This window comes from Lissotriton helveticus, chromosome 10 (assembly GCF_964261635.1).
Source record: "Lissotriton helveticus chromosome 10, aLisHel1.1, whole genome shotgun sequence".
NCBI lineage: Eukaryota > Metazoa > Chordata > Amphibia > Caudata > Salamandridae > Lissotriton > Lissotriton helveticus.
The window spans coordinates 165,563,300-165,577,684 of record NC_136071.1 but is presented as its reverse complement, the minus strand read 5'-3'; the positions used below and the strand labels follow the sequence as shown (position 1 = coordinate 165,577,684).

The 14,385-nt window shown below is 43.9% G+C and overlaps 1 protein-coding gene across 2 annotated transcripts in view; it reads right to left on the bottom strand.

Moving 5' to 3' along the window:
- SDK1 (sidekick cell adhesion molecule 1) overlaps window positions 1-14,385 on the bottom strand; it is a 2,171,476-nt gene that overhangs the window by 416,396 nt on the left and 1,740,695 nt on the right. For both annotated transcript variants that reach the window (XM_078665001.1, XM_078665002.1), the window contains exon 21: window positions 449-640. In XM_078665001.1, coding sequence (XP_078521127.1) covers window positions 449-640 — 192 coding nt within the window. The remainder of the gene's footprint in view (window positions 1-448; window positions 641-14,385) is intronic.

Genomic DNA, 14,385 nt, shown 5'->3' with positions numbered 1-14,385 from the left:
CGAACAGACCACTGAACACGGATATTGAGAGACACGGAATGGAATGCCATGCAATTTGACAATTTTACTTTCAGATTAGTCATTTCCGTTTAATAAAAGGGCATCGGTCAGCAGATTTGCATTGCTATTCGCTACTTATTGCATAATGCGTGCACAATCACCTCAGTGAGCCCTCTTTTTCATTGGCACCCTCGGGATAGGTCAGAGCTGAAGCTGAGCGAGCTGATATTTCATTTATAAATTCATAAACTGAATGAAATTAATTAAAAAAGGTCACAAGGACAGAAATTACTTAGAGCAGAAATGCAGCTATCTACTTTCAGCAAGCAGAGTTTCCCTCCCATGACAATATGGCGTCGAACTGTAGATGCCAGGCGCACAGTTATTTGAGAAACGGTCAGAGATGGGCTGGGTGTGTCATAAGGGCCATATTTATTTTGGGTCTTACCGGGAGGAACGCCGGAGGAAATAGTAGACGGGGTGACCATTCCACTTCCTTTAGACGTCACTGCGGCAACCTCGATGGTGTATGTAGTTAGAGCAGACAGCCCAGTAATTCGGTACTCGTGTGTTGTATTTATCAGGGTGTGTGTGACACGAGATTCATTCTTGTTGTACACTTCCCACGAAATCTGATAACCTAAAAAAAAAAAAAACAGAACAGTCAGGGTACATTAGCCTACTGGAATCCCATTCCACTCTTAGGCTTAAGAACTTAGGGCTCTATTATGATGTCGGGCGGACCGTCTCGGAAACGGGACAGACCGACCTCCAGTCGGCAGTCCTGACCGCCTCATTAGGATGAGACTGAACACTGTTCGGTCTCATTCCGACATTTCCCTATAGGAGAATGTATTGAGGCCATAAACCGGCTGTAGTACATGCTTCCATAGGGAAATGGGAGGTGGTGTTAATCTCTGCACCCTGTGGCAGGCACCTTGGGTGCAGGGATTAACAGGGAGGCACTATAGGTGCCCCCTCGGCCACCAACCGAAGGCTGCCAAGGAAAGGGGTCCAGCTAGGGGCCCCCATACTCGCTCTCCAACAGGGTTTCCATGTCGGAAATCCCGATATGGAAATCCTGCGGGAGACAGAGTATCGTAATCTCAAGGGAGAAAAGGCTGCCTTTTGGGATTACAGACGTGCCTCCCACTGGCCGACGGGCTTCTTGAGCCTGTCGGAAGCCAGCTATAAACACCGGCTAGTTTAGTTTCTGACCGCCAGCATTGTAATGCGGCGGTCGGAAATTAGACCGAGATGTGGCCCGGAAAGGCTCCGACCAATGGTCGGAGACTTTCCGGGCTGTTTACCAATCAGCCCCTCTATGTCATTTCTGCATTTGCATCATCAACCAACCACACACTTGGACTTTCAGAATTCTTCATAGATTTGTATTTTTTCTTATTCACAATACACAGAATGGTAAAATCAAAAGTTTGCTTTGATTTTTAAAAAAAAGATTTTAATATAAGCAAACAGCTGTACATGTTATCTGTAAATACCTACCGTAGACAACAATTAGAAACAAATAATACAAATGTGTCATTGTGATTGAAAAGAGGAGCAGTGAGTGAGGGGAGGCCATTAAAAGACGACATATAATTACTTATAAGCAGAGAATGGACATACGGATTTGTGCACGAGTCAAAATGCAAGATATCCAATTAAAAAGGCAACAACAGACTCTGGTACGTAACATGGTAAAGTCTAACTAACAAGCCTACCAACTGAATGAACCATCTGTCTAGATGGCTGCCACCGCCAAGAAGAATCTCAGCAGGTGCTAACTACTGCTCATGAGCCCCAGCGTTCTATGTGTGACCTACTGCTAAACTCTCAGACAACCAAACACACCAAGGGTCTGATTATGAGTTACTCGTCATATTCCAGCCCATGCGTGCACTCTTGTTTACGCATGGGTCGGAATTACGAGTTCAAAGGTATTTAAAACATCATTATCGGATGTGTTAAATAACTCAACCGTTGTTAAATTTTGGTAAGTCAAATCTGCCAAAATTGAACACAGGAAAACATACAATATTAATCGTATCTAGTGGATTTTGATGCGCGTAACGCTAACATTCGTAATTGGTATTATTTAATGCACCCGATACACAATATACCCGTTGATATCATTATTTATCAGAGGCGATAACACCTTAGCTCGTAATCAGGCCTAAGTATTAAATCATTCTATCTTGGTTGACCAGAAATATCAAACCCCATCTGAAAGTCACTCTGAAGTGTCCAACCATGTGGAGTAAAAATTGATTAAACCAGGTGACTCAGCTAGTAATTCTGCTTAGCACAAAATTGTGACTAGCAACAGACTTACAAGTCTTATCAACAGAGCCCTATTTAGTGTGTATATGTTGAGGTATACACACTTAGGGGCCTATAATGATTGCCGTTTTCCCGCATGCTCCGGGCCGGCGGAAGCCACCGCCGGCCCGCAGGATGCGGGAAAACCGCAGCGGAGCCTAGACAGACCCACCGCCACATTAGGATGGCTGGTGGGTCTTGCATTCAGTCCGCAGCTTTTCCGCCGCGGTCGCCTTCCGACCGCGGCGGAAAAGCTTTAAAATCTATGGCGGTGTCTATCAGACACCGCCAGCCATATTATGATGGTGTAAAATGTATGCTTTTCCGCTGCGGCTTTTCCGCCGTGGAAAAGCATACGGACCTTCACTTCGGGGGCCCGTTGCGGGCCCCCTGGGTGAAGGGGGGTGCACATGGGGGGTACCTATGGTACCCCCCTGCATTTGCGTGAACAAAGCAGCAGGCACCGCGCGGTGCCTGCCGCTTTGTGCACGCAAATGCGGTGCATGCATTTTTAACACTGCGGCTGGTGCCGCTTGAAGCTGCACCCGCCGCAATGTTAAAGATAGAGGATGTGACCGCCACCCGGGCGGTCACATTCTAATCTGCACGGAGGGAATGTCGCAGCCCATGCGGACGTTCCCTCCTACTCTGCGGTCACGGACGGACTCAAGTCCGTCCGCGATCCTAATGACCCCCTAAATTGGGCGACAGGACATCCGCCAATTTTTTTCAGAAGGCACACATCGACTAAACTCGGAATAACACGTAAAGTCTCCACGCTTGGCACTTACCGATATAGGCAGAAATGGTATACTCTTTCATTCTACGGTATTATTCATGTGCACAACAGTTTCTTCATTCTTCACAGAAGCAAGAGTGGCCTCTTTGATATGGTAACTTAAAGCAAGCCCATGGTACAAGAAGACAACAAAACTATCTATAACTGCTTACTGGCTTTACAGATTTATTTCCTCTTTCATGCAATGTATTATAACGTGTCCCGTCTATTACCAAACTCAGGCAATGTTGGCAGATATGGGAAATGAAGTACTGGTAGGAAAATTATTTATCCAGTATTGGAAGAAATGTGGAGGATATGACCTAGCTATAAACTCGAGTATTTTGGTTACATTATCTGCTACTAAGCCTCTAACCCCTTCCCCCCCATTTCCTCCTTTATTAGAAGCTGACAAGGGGACAGTCCCGTTGAATGGACTTCAGATTAATGACATGCTCAGTAGGCAGATCATCATACCCATATCACTCCTTTGGGCTGCTCATGAAAATTGATTTGAGTCCCTTTTACTGTGAACAGTTAAATACCCCTTAACTGTTTGATATCAAAATATTCTGTGGGCTTTCTTTTCATTGTCTAGTTTGCTTCTGTGAACTGCTTTAGATGCTTGCAAATTTTCTAAAATTACAAATCGGTCAGTGGATTGGTGTTCGAGCACCCATGCCTGCAGAGGCAACAACATCCAAAGATGTGGAGCTTTTCCCCAGGCATTTAAAGTCAAAGAACCGTGAGCCACATTTGAACCAAGAAGGTGATGCAGCCACCATGCCCAATGCAATTGATATGGAAAGCAGCCTTGGTGCCGCAATATCCTGCCGACGAGCATTTCGCCGCCTCCACAGCGAAAATAAACATGGCAGATATTGTTGCAGGGTTGGAAAGAGGAAGTGCGAGGTATTGAGTGGCAACCCCGTAAATAAAAAAACAACACGAGGCAATCACCACGGGGTAAACATCCAGACCTAGAATGTAGCGGTAGCAGTGTTTGCCCCGCAGTGAAATAGCTGTAAATATATTGATGTGACACCTGAGAAAGTTCTGCCCTGGGAACTCCTGCTTCTTCTCCAACTCCTTCCGACAGTCCAAACCATTAACTTGTGTCCTTGCAGATACTTGATCCTTCCCTGTGCCTTATTTTAGAATACTTCGACCATGTGGTTCTTATTTCTGTTTTCCCTCGCTTTCCACCTTCTGTCTAAAATGTCTGCACTTTATCCAGATCCTTTTAGACATTTGTCCTGCTTGATCGACACGTTTCTCTGTCTCCCAGCTGCGGCTGCTATTTCAGCCTTCACCTTAAAGTCAAATGGCAGCTTGCATCCATCACATCAAGGTCACTTTAAGCCTGATGTGTCACTCTCCAGGCAAAACTGTCTACAAAATTTGGTCACTTATGGCTTTTCAGATTTTTTTTGCAATGGTCTTTTTTTTACTTTAAGGCCAAATATAGCCTTTGGTTAGTGGAGCTGCAAAAAAGCAGGAGACAGAGATTTCTGATCGATGCCTGCATTAGTGCAATGCAACATCACTGACAATAATCTGCTCTAAAGGCACAGCTATAGGCAGCTATTTCCAAATTTTACATCATCAATAAAGGCTTAGTGTAGAAGACAACCTCAGTACAATCAACTGTTTGCATAGTAACACAACCTTGTTGCCAAATAAAACCTTTGTTTTTTTCTTCGGCTCACTGCTTGGGAGCTTCATTTTTTATAAAACGAGGATATAAGTGATATTAAATATGCATTAGAAAATTGGAATGTTGAGTGCTCCATTGAAAACAATGGAGTTCTCAGAGCTTCTAATGGCCGGTAGAAGCCAGGAGAATCAACATTCCAATGTTTAACAAAGGCCTCACTGAACCTGGGGGGGATTTCAACTCTTTGGGACTCCGTGAGGCCTTTGGTTTACAAATTAGCATATTCTTTCCACTAGGGGTGGAATGATCTAACAGCCTTAGAGCACCCCCGGTTTGGGTCCTACCAGCCATTAAAGGCGCGCTCCCTTGTTAAAGGCCCGAGCCAAACTGGAGAGGGCCTTTAAAGGCTGGTAGAGCCTGCTACGTTGGGCTCTAAGGCTATATTACAGAACATGTATATTCATTGTCACTCAAATTAGTCATGCAATTTGGCACCATGAGTCAAAAATAGCAATCTAGCACTACTCTACAAGGACATCTCCCTCTTTCTACTTTAAGACTGATGTCCAATTAGTGATCCAAAGGCCGACATGGATCTTTAATTCACAGAATCATTCACCTTCAGATGTTGGTCAAATGAGCACTAGTGAGGTGGGTATTGAGACCTGTCATTCTCGTCTTGAGGCACGCTAGTTTGCAGTATATGCTATATACCTAGCCATTGTTCTTTTTTATTAAGACTAGAGAAACATTTTTAAAAATTATAAAACTAAAAACTAATGCTTGCAATAAGTAGTAACTGCGAACAGATTACATTGCCTGGCCAGTTTACAAAAACGTTACTGGTGGAAAGTTGTTTTGCACCAAAATGTGAAACAAAAAGGAAATGCAAAAAATTACATCAGCACCAACCTCCATATACAAAAACGTTTGCAACAGCCAGTGCTGAAACCAATGCTTTGTTGCACTTGTCAGGTGCAACAGTTATTGTTTGGACTTATTGATGCACTGTTGTGTAATGTAGGCCCAAAAGAAAGAAATGTCAGTTAACTAATCAATAAACTTGCAAAAGTCAAGATGAGTCAAACATGTAAGGACCAGATGTATCAGCATTGTATTTTGTGAGGCCTTAATAGCGAATTTTACCATTTCGCTATCATGGACACGCAAATGCAATGTACGTAGGTTTCGCAAATCAAATTGCGATTCGTACGCATTCCTTAATTGTGACTCGCAAATTGCGAGTCGCAAATAAGGAATGGCTTCCCATTCATTTCTATGGGCTTAGAGGCCCATAGGAATGTATGGGAATTGCACGCGCAATTTGCGAGTACCCAATAGATACTCGCAAATTTCGCATGCAATTTCAAGGGTGCAAGGGTGCCAAAAGGACACCCTGTTGCACCCCCGAAATATGCATGTGTGCACATGTGGCGCACATACATGCCCTAAAGGCATGTATGTGTGCCACATGGCACTTAGAAAAATGCTAAACTGTTCATTTTTCTAAGGATTTGCAATTTACCACCAACTTGAAGTTGGTGGTAAATTGCGATTCCTTAAAGCAGGGTCACAATTTAAAAAGCCCTTCCTGCATTGCATTTATGGAATCTAAAATTGCGATTCTCTAAATGCATTCGCAAAATAGGTAATCGCAAAAATTGTGATTCCCTATTTTGCAATTGCCTTTTGGGATGATTCTTCCCTAAAGGCTTTTTCCCCGTTTGAGAACAGGAAAACGCTTGATACATCTGGCCCTAAAAGAATAAAATGGGTGCAGCAGATTCTAAAATGATTCATTAAGTAGACCATTCAGAGTGAGAAGCAACGCGGAACAGAGAGCTCAGGTGTGCTCAGGGCAAAATATCAGAGAGAAGACAATTCCATATTTCCACTTCGCAGTGTTCAGCATTTCAGCCCAGTCCAAACAGAACACCACCACAGCCAACACACTGCTGCATAATCACAGCATAGAGAGCATGTGCTAATATAGATGGAACCACCTGGGAAACCATGGTTGCAAACACAAAACAACAAGAATATTTAAATTAAAGCTAATCAGAAGCAGTCTGGCACCTTGGCGGGATGAATCGAATTTCACCAAAACAGTCTCATCTTGCTACAAGGTGCGTAAAATGAGTCCCATAAATTGAGTAATTATGAAATCTGTTAATTATAGCGCCTACAAACATTAGGTAGCACTATATGAAAACACAATTTTTATAAAATATGGCATTTAAAATTACTTTGCAGACTGTTCCTGTATGTTTTAAGGGAACGTCCTTCATTCTGTGTATTATTCTGGTACAGGTTATCACTGGCAAGAAACTGACCACAGGAGACATGCCTAGCTAGCCCTTTAAAACGCTGCATGAGGCTCTTTAAGTTGCACATTGAGGAGCACTTGTCAAGATGGCCTTAGTTAGGCATGCACAGCACTTGATAACGCTGCTTGATGCAATTTAAGCATTTCAATTTGAGGATATTCAATAAAGGCCCCCCAGGAAGGCTGTTGGCTCGCTAGGCATTTGTCTCTTAACTTTTGAGGGTGCTAATAAAGTAGTTTCTGGTTACTGCAGGTTACCGCTGGTAACGACCATATGTTCTGTGTACCTAGTCCCCTTCAACAGTGCTTAATTTGTAAAATGAAAAATAAAAAAGTGCCAGGGCCCTCGTCAGGAGCCACTGCAGCTTGCATCACCTGTTGCCCCTGCCAGAGCTGTCAATGACAGCACCGACACACTACTAATCATCACACTATTAAAAGTGTGGCAATTCCAGGCCCCCAAAGCCATACAATGGCCTGGGTGGTAAGTATTAGTCATTTTTATTGTGTACTGAGTTAATAAACAGCGGTGGTGCACATCTTTAAATTCGACTGTTAGCACCACTGTGTGGCAGACTGTCGTAAGCGCCAGTGTTGACAATTAAGTGATGTGCCGAGCACCGGAAACCACCGGCTCAAATTAAGCACTGCCCCAGAAGCACCACAAAAAATCTATAATCCAAGCAAAGAAACAGCTGAGTGGCCGTGGTACAAGTCCAACAAACCCCCCCAACAAACTAGTGAAAAACTTTAGCTCCTGTGGGTGTCTCAGCACAAATATTTGCTAGGGCCAGTATCTTTGCATTCCATCTGTGCACAAACGTTAGTGTTTGACTCTTTAGGTATTAATGTCTGTCTGCAGATACAGTTGTAGAAAGATGATGGTACACAGGTAACTATTTCAAGGTGTGGGATGTTTTTATTTGTAATTTAGTGATGGCTGCTGTATCATTGTGGCGATTTTACTTAATTGTGCAATAAATGTAATTCTAACTCTAACCACAGGGGACATATATGATTAATGCTTAAATATTAAATTATGGTTCCTCTGGTCCCAAAGCCAAGTATTGAATGCATGCGGCCTTGTCCTGCAGGTGACAGATTCATTTTAGCTGATGGCTACAGTCTGCAGATGGCGCAACGCCAAGCAGAAATTGACCACGGATATTTACCAACACAAGGTCTGGCTCAAAAGAGACCGAGAGTTGGAAAGGACTGCGAAACGTGGAGGATACATAAATCTGTTTTTTTGCCGAGACTGCCGTTGCCAGCACGTGGCCCGATTCCCTCCAAGCAGCCCCTGGAACGAGCATTTGATTGGCTGCCGCGCAATAGCCGAAAGGCACTGTGCTAGGCTCCTGGACTTCCTGGCAGCCAATCCCGCAAACTGCTGCGGCCTAACTGAGACTAACGACCAACAGGCTTTCAGAAATAATTTTCTGTTGATCTGGAGTAAATCCCCTCCGAGGAAGCAGCGCATCCAATCAGAAACTGTCCATCTACATTCTGGCCCTCATAAATCAGCGTTTACCCAGGGAGAGGGGGAAATGCTGAAATCTACAGTAAGAGTAGTAGACAATTTAAGAAAGCTAACTGCTGTGTTTTTCTCTTATATTACCTGCAACAAAATATAAATCTGAAACAGCAATACATTATCTGGCTAAGAAGCAATAATGAAGTGGGACCTTCAAAACCACTCCAGTGTCTTCCAAATCAGGCTTTAGAAAATCTATAAACAAATGGGCCAATGGGGGGTTCAGACCCCAATAGCTCCTTCCCTGGAAGAAAGAAAAGTAAACCTTGTTACAGGAACCCGAGTCATTAGACACCGGCAAACCTGGATTGCCGACAAAATGCCAGGTATTGCGGCTGCTCCATAGCAGATTATCCATGGTTTCAGGCTTGGCGCTAGAATATGGCATAAAAATCTGTGGTATTGTATCCTCTCTGGTGTGCAAGCATTCAATGGCCACTCTCTCTTTCATACATGTATGTCGGTGCTAGAAAAGCACGCCCATTTCTGCAGCAATTCTGAGGAAACCTAAATCGCTGCTCCATTATGAAAGAGTGAGTGGCCCACTTGCATGGTTAGGGGTTTACAGCGAGAGAATCTCGCATTGGACAGACTCTAACAGCAGGATGACCCTTCCAAGGGAAGACGGGATCCATGTCCCCAGGCACTGGAAGGTTTGGCACTAGCCGAGGTTCCAGTCACTGTCTTGGTGCCAACATATCGCTTTCACTACGTGCGAGGATGGTGAGAAGTAGAAGAACTCACACCAACGGACTTCAGTGCACACTTTATGGATGACACGCTGTGGATCATCACTGAATGGGCTACCAAAGGCGATGGGAGAGTTTGGACGCCTGACATTGACCAACACGCACGTCAAAATGGAAGAGTGCCAATGTATGTATCATCCTTTGGGGCTTAGGAGGTAAAACCTCTCACCAGCTTACATCTTTTAATGCTGCATCATTATTGACAATTTACCAATTTATAGTATTCCACTATAAACAGCCGCGCCCCCTGTCTTTAGTTACAGAAAAGAAAGATGAGAATGAAAGTTTGTGTGAGGAATGAGTGCTGATCGCCACAAGCTCTAATGTTTCCACTAGTGGGCTACGTGTCAAAATAAGTGGGAAGTGGTTTGGGTTAAGAATGAACTGATTGACTGGGATGTGAATTGCTTGGTTGTGCAAAAATGACTGTATACGCTGGGAATCTGGCCCGTGATGCTGACTTAGCTAGTGTATAAGAAGACGTCCAGTCCCTTTCGGAGTCCGCAAAGAACAGCAGGAGTTTCCTTGGTCTTGGTCTGCCCCTAGTTTTAGATGTTCTGCCAAATATGTCCTGAGGATAAGAAAGAAGGACGGAAGGAACAGCCGTCTGTGTTCTGATTGGCTGGTGTGGGAGACAGGAAGGATCTGCTCTCACAAGACCCTGGTGCTGGCTCTGAGTTGGTGAACAGTATGCCTAATATACCCGTGAGCCCATGAGTATTTGCAGCGTGCTTTCCCTGTGACAGACATATCACTCCAGCCTTAACTGGCTAGCAGCCGCCTTCTTATTGTGCGGGGGCGCATTGGCGTTTTTCTTTAGTAACGAAATACTGCAAGTCTAATTTTTACATTTGGCCTTGAGGCAGCTTCAGCAATCTAGCCAGCCTCATGGTTTTCAAAAATATATTCATAAAAAAATTCGTAGAGGGAATTTCGATAAGGACTGTTCAACCACTGGTTAGTTTAAGTGTTACTGACATTTTGCATCTGCCAAAACAATAATAATAATCCACATTTGTAAAGCGCGAACAATCACCCGTGAGGGTCTCTATGCGCTGGGGGCTGGGGGAAGATTAAGCAAGCTATTGCTCAGAGTCACATGGTGCTGGGCTAATCTGCCGCCAGCACCAGGGATCGAACCGTGATCCCCAGATTCCAGAGTCAGCCGCCCTGGCCGCGCCGCCACACCTCCTCCATCACAACATACACTGCTTTGGGCAATGGGTCAGTCCACCACATGCATTGGTTCACTTCCATCGTGAGTGATAGCACTTTACCTGGTCACATACGCACAGCCACCTGAAAAAGAGTGCACTTCAATGGCATGGCTGCTGTTCCTGGGCCACGCCTTAATTTTTATATTTGTCATTTTTTCTGCACAATACATATATTTTAAACAAAGGAAAAATACAGAAATACAAAACATTGCACAGTTGTCAAGGCCAGGTCTTTTGGCTCTGCCATTGCTTGTTCAAAATTAGGATTACCATAACTTAATTTTGATTTCCTGTTTTAATACCTTATTTACCATCACAGATGCAACAGTTTTAGGGTTTTAAGTAGTGGACCCTATATTGAGGTACTCTTTGGCCTGGATGAATACTTTAAAATATAATCTATTGATAAGTTCAATTATGGAACAATCTTTAAATTCTTTTTTCCCAATTGGCTGGTTTAATATTATAAATCCTGCGCAATGTCCTTATGGCGTGTAAGGTTTAGGTCCTATTTTTATTTATTTTTCAAAACGTAAATAATTTGGATTTTCACAAAATCCATAAAATGCTATTTAATTTCCATACAGATGAACACTTCTGTCAGAAGTCCGAGACCTCAGCTGTGCCTCTCCTCTAGGGATCTCGTATAGATGTCACGTTTGCAGTTTACACTCTAGGAAAACCACATTTTATTTCCGATACTAAAACATTAAAACAAGGAATACATCATAACACGTAATAAAAAAAGCAATACAAGTGTGCACCTGTAATCAAAATTTCACAGCACTGCCTGATCAATGCACACCATTTCATTTTATAATTCTGAGCATAGTTCAGCGCAGTCTTTTCTGCAGGAGTCATTTCTGAGCCAAAAAGGCAATTTTTCATTTGCTATGAAAGTCTTAAGTAAATAATGTACTGCTGAATAAATCACGCTGATGTCCTAAGGAGACAACAAAACTCAAATAAGCCACATTAGCAAGTGTGGGGAAAAAGCTTGATTAAAGAGCTGGCAGAAACTCAAAACACAGAAATACCAAAAACATCCCCGGTGCAGAAGCATAAACGAGCTGAAGGCCAGACTGGGGCGCTGGAAACGAGGAGCAACTAATATTCGATTAGATTCCCATTAATGTGGTCAGAAAAATGCAATTCAGCGACTTCGGGCTGCAAACGCCTTTCCCAGAAACTGCAGAACTGCGAAACACAAATGCTGCACCTTCATTGAATTATTAGCTCCAGTATGAATAGTTTTAACAATGCTTGTCGGATAAGGACAATTGTAGATCTCAGACAAATCAACCCCTTTCACCTACAACACCTGAGCCATTTAATTAAATTGAGCCAACAAAACTGACTTGAACAAAAGCCCTTGTGGATGTGGATTTCCAAGTACTGACACTCTTCGAAACATGGTTCAGGGACCACTGGGGCACCACATTTGATGACCCTATGCCACGAGTGGTATCTGTAACAAGCATTGGCAACACCAATAGGTCTAGCTTTGAAGGAATGTTGTATCGTAATGTGAAGCATTACAAGTAAATGCACTATTGTGGAGGCAAAGAACTGTAGAATAAGATTGGTGTAGGTCAAAAGGCCAGGTCAAAGTTGAACTGTCAAGCCAGGCCTAAAGATACATGTTGGTCAATGACTGCCTTCCTCTCATCTGTGCTGCTGCCAGAAAAAGACAAACACCGTAAATTATTTTGTTATCTAAGATACTTTTAAAGCATTACAATGTCATGTGTGTGCTACTGAAAATTCAGCTCAGCAAGCTGGATAAATAGCTGGATAAATAAACAAAATGATCACAGCTGGCGGAGGACAAGCACTTTTGTGGAAGCACACAACTTCTGCCCAATCAAAAGATCTACTACTGGCTACCAATGTGTGGGAAGAGCCAAGTCCCTCTCTAGTAGACTTAATTACCTATCTGGCGACAGCTGCACCGTCTAGCCAGTTCATTTAAACAAAGAATCCAGCTGGGTAGTTGGCTATCCGGCCTCCCACGTTTCTCACTTACATAAGTCCAAGAACTATGCTTCTCTTCCTTTGCTGAAGGTAACAGGAGAGCTTGTTGGCCCCCAAGTACCCTCAGCATCGCAGTTGACTTCATCCCCCAACCAGCAGTGTGCCAGGAGGTGCATTTGCAGAGGGTGGAGAAAAGGGGCGTTGTCTCCACAGACATTCCAGCAATACCGCTGTATGGAACTTACTGGAGGTAACAGTTGGGCTTGGTGGCCCCCAAGGACCCTCTGCAGCCAAAGGGACCTCATCCCCAAAAACCAGTGCACCCGGAATGAAGGACGTCGCATCCTGGATGAGCAGCAGCTGCCTAAAGCCCACCTCGGGAAAAACAGAAGTCCTCACCCTCAGACCCTCCCTCTCTGCATGAGACAACACCTGGTGGCCCACGGCCCTCAGCAGCCCCCCACAGACCATGCCTGGAGGTGGTGGCATCAATGAGCCCAGAAGTGGGGGACTGTGTACCCTCCTCCTTTATTATGATGCCACTGGAACCTGGCCCACCCGGGGCCAGATTAGAAAAGATCATCGACAAACAGTGAGCAACCCAAATAAACCCTTGAGGGCTTGGGTGATTAAATGGAGGGGTAAAGTTGCCTTCAAGGGATGTGATTAAATTTAGAAACAATTAATTAATAAAACCTCAGTTGAAAGGAAAAATCAATTATCCTCATGTGTAATTAAAACAAAGAATAAATTGTCAAATCACATTTAACGAATCTTAACACATACACAACATATAAACAACAAAACACAAAGGTGTATATAAAGAATAGATTTTATCAAAAAGTACTTAAATCAGCAGTAATTCAAAGAAGCAGCAAAGGAAATGCAGGTACACAAATATTGATAAACTAATAAGTGGCACAGCAAAACCTAAAAGAGCATCTATCCCAAAACAAAATGACTCAAACACGAGTGTGCTAACGTCCAATTGATGACGTATATGGGATTCATCTGGGTGTTAGTGAAGGTCTTTGCTCCTGTGACCCTTGTGACGTCTGAAGACATGCCGAGCTTGATTCTCACGCTGCTTACGCCTCTACGGTCGACGTGGCAGCCATTTTGTCTTCAGCTCGGTTTCCACGACTACAGTTTGTTTACCAGTCTCTTGACAGTTTCAATGGCATGCGGAAGGGGGAGATTTTGTCTCAACGGAGGATTCGTTTGTCAGCGGCAAGCGGATGGTGAGAAAAGGAACTCGTTTGTCCACTTCGCAGTTCCTCCATGTCTATTCAGTTTTGGACACTTCAAGCCTTCGGTGTGCACTGCGCTTTTGGTGTTCGTCAAGAGGAGATGTCGATGGGAATCCGGGTGAGAGATCGCTCACCGGAGCTAATTTTATCATTAATGTCCTAACATTAATGTATTTGTGTAGCAGCACTGCATATTATTTTACACAGTTTTGTTCTGTATAGGAGTGTGTGTTTTCTTTTATCATGGAAAATTCCTGGTGCTTCTTTAGAAAGTGTGTCGTAGTTTGGTCTTGTGGGGTAGTAATTGCCCATCTATATTGTCATGGTTGGTATCCTGAAGTGTACCCTATTTAGGGGAGGTTGTGTCTGTGTGGGTAGTCCATGCCCCATGTAGTGGTGTTTGCGGGTAGTCCTTGCCCCATGTAGTGTTGTTTGTGGGTAGTCCATGCCCCATTTTTGTTCCCAGGTTCATCATCCTGTGGTGTACCCTACTCAGGGGAGGTTGTGTGTGTGTGGATAGTCAGTGCCCGATGTTGTGGTGTTTGTGGGTAGTCCACGCCCAAATTATATTCCCAGGA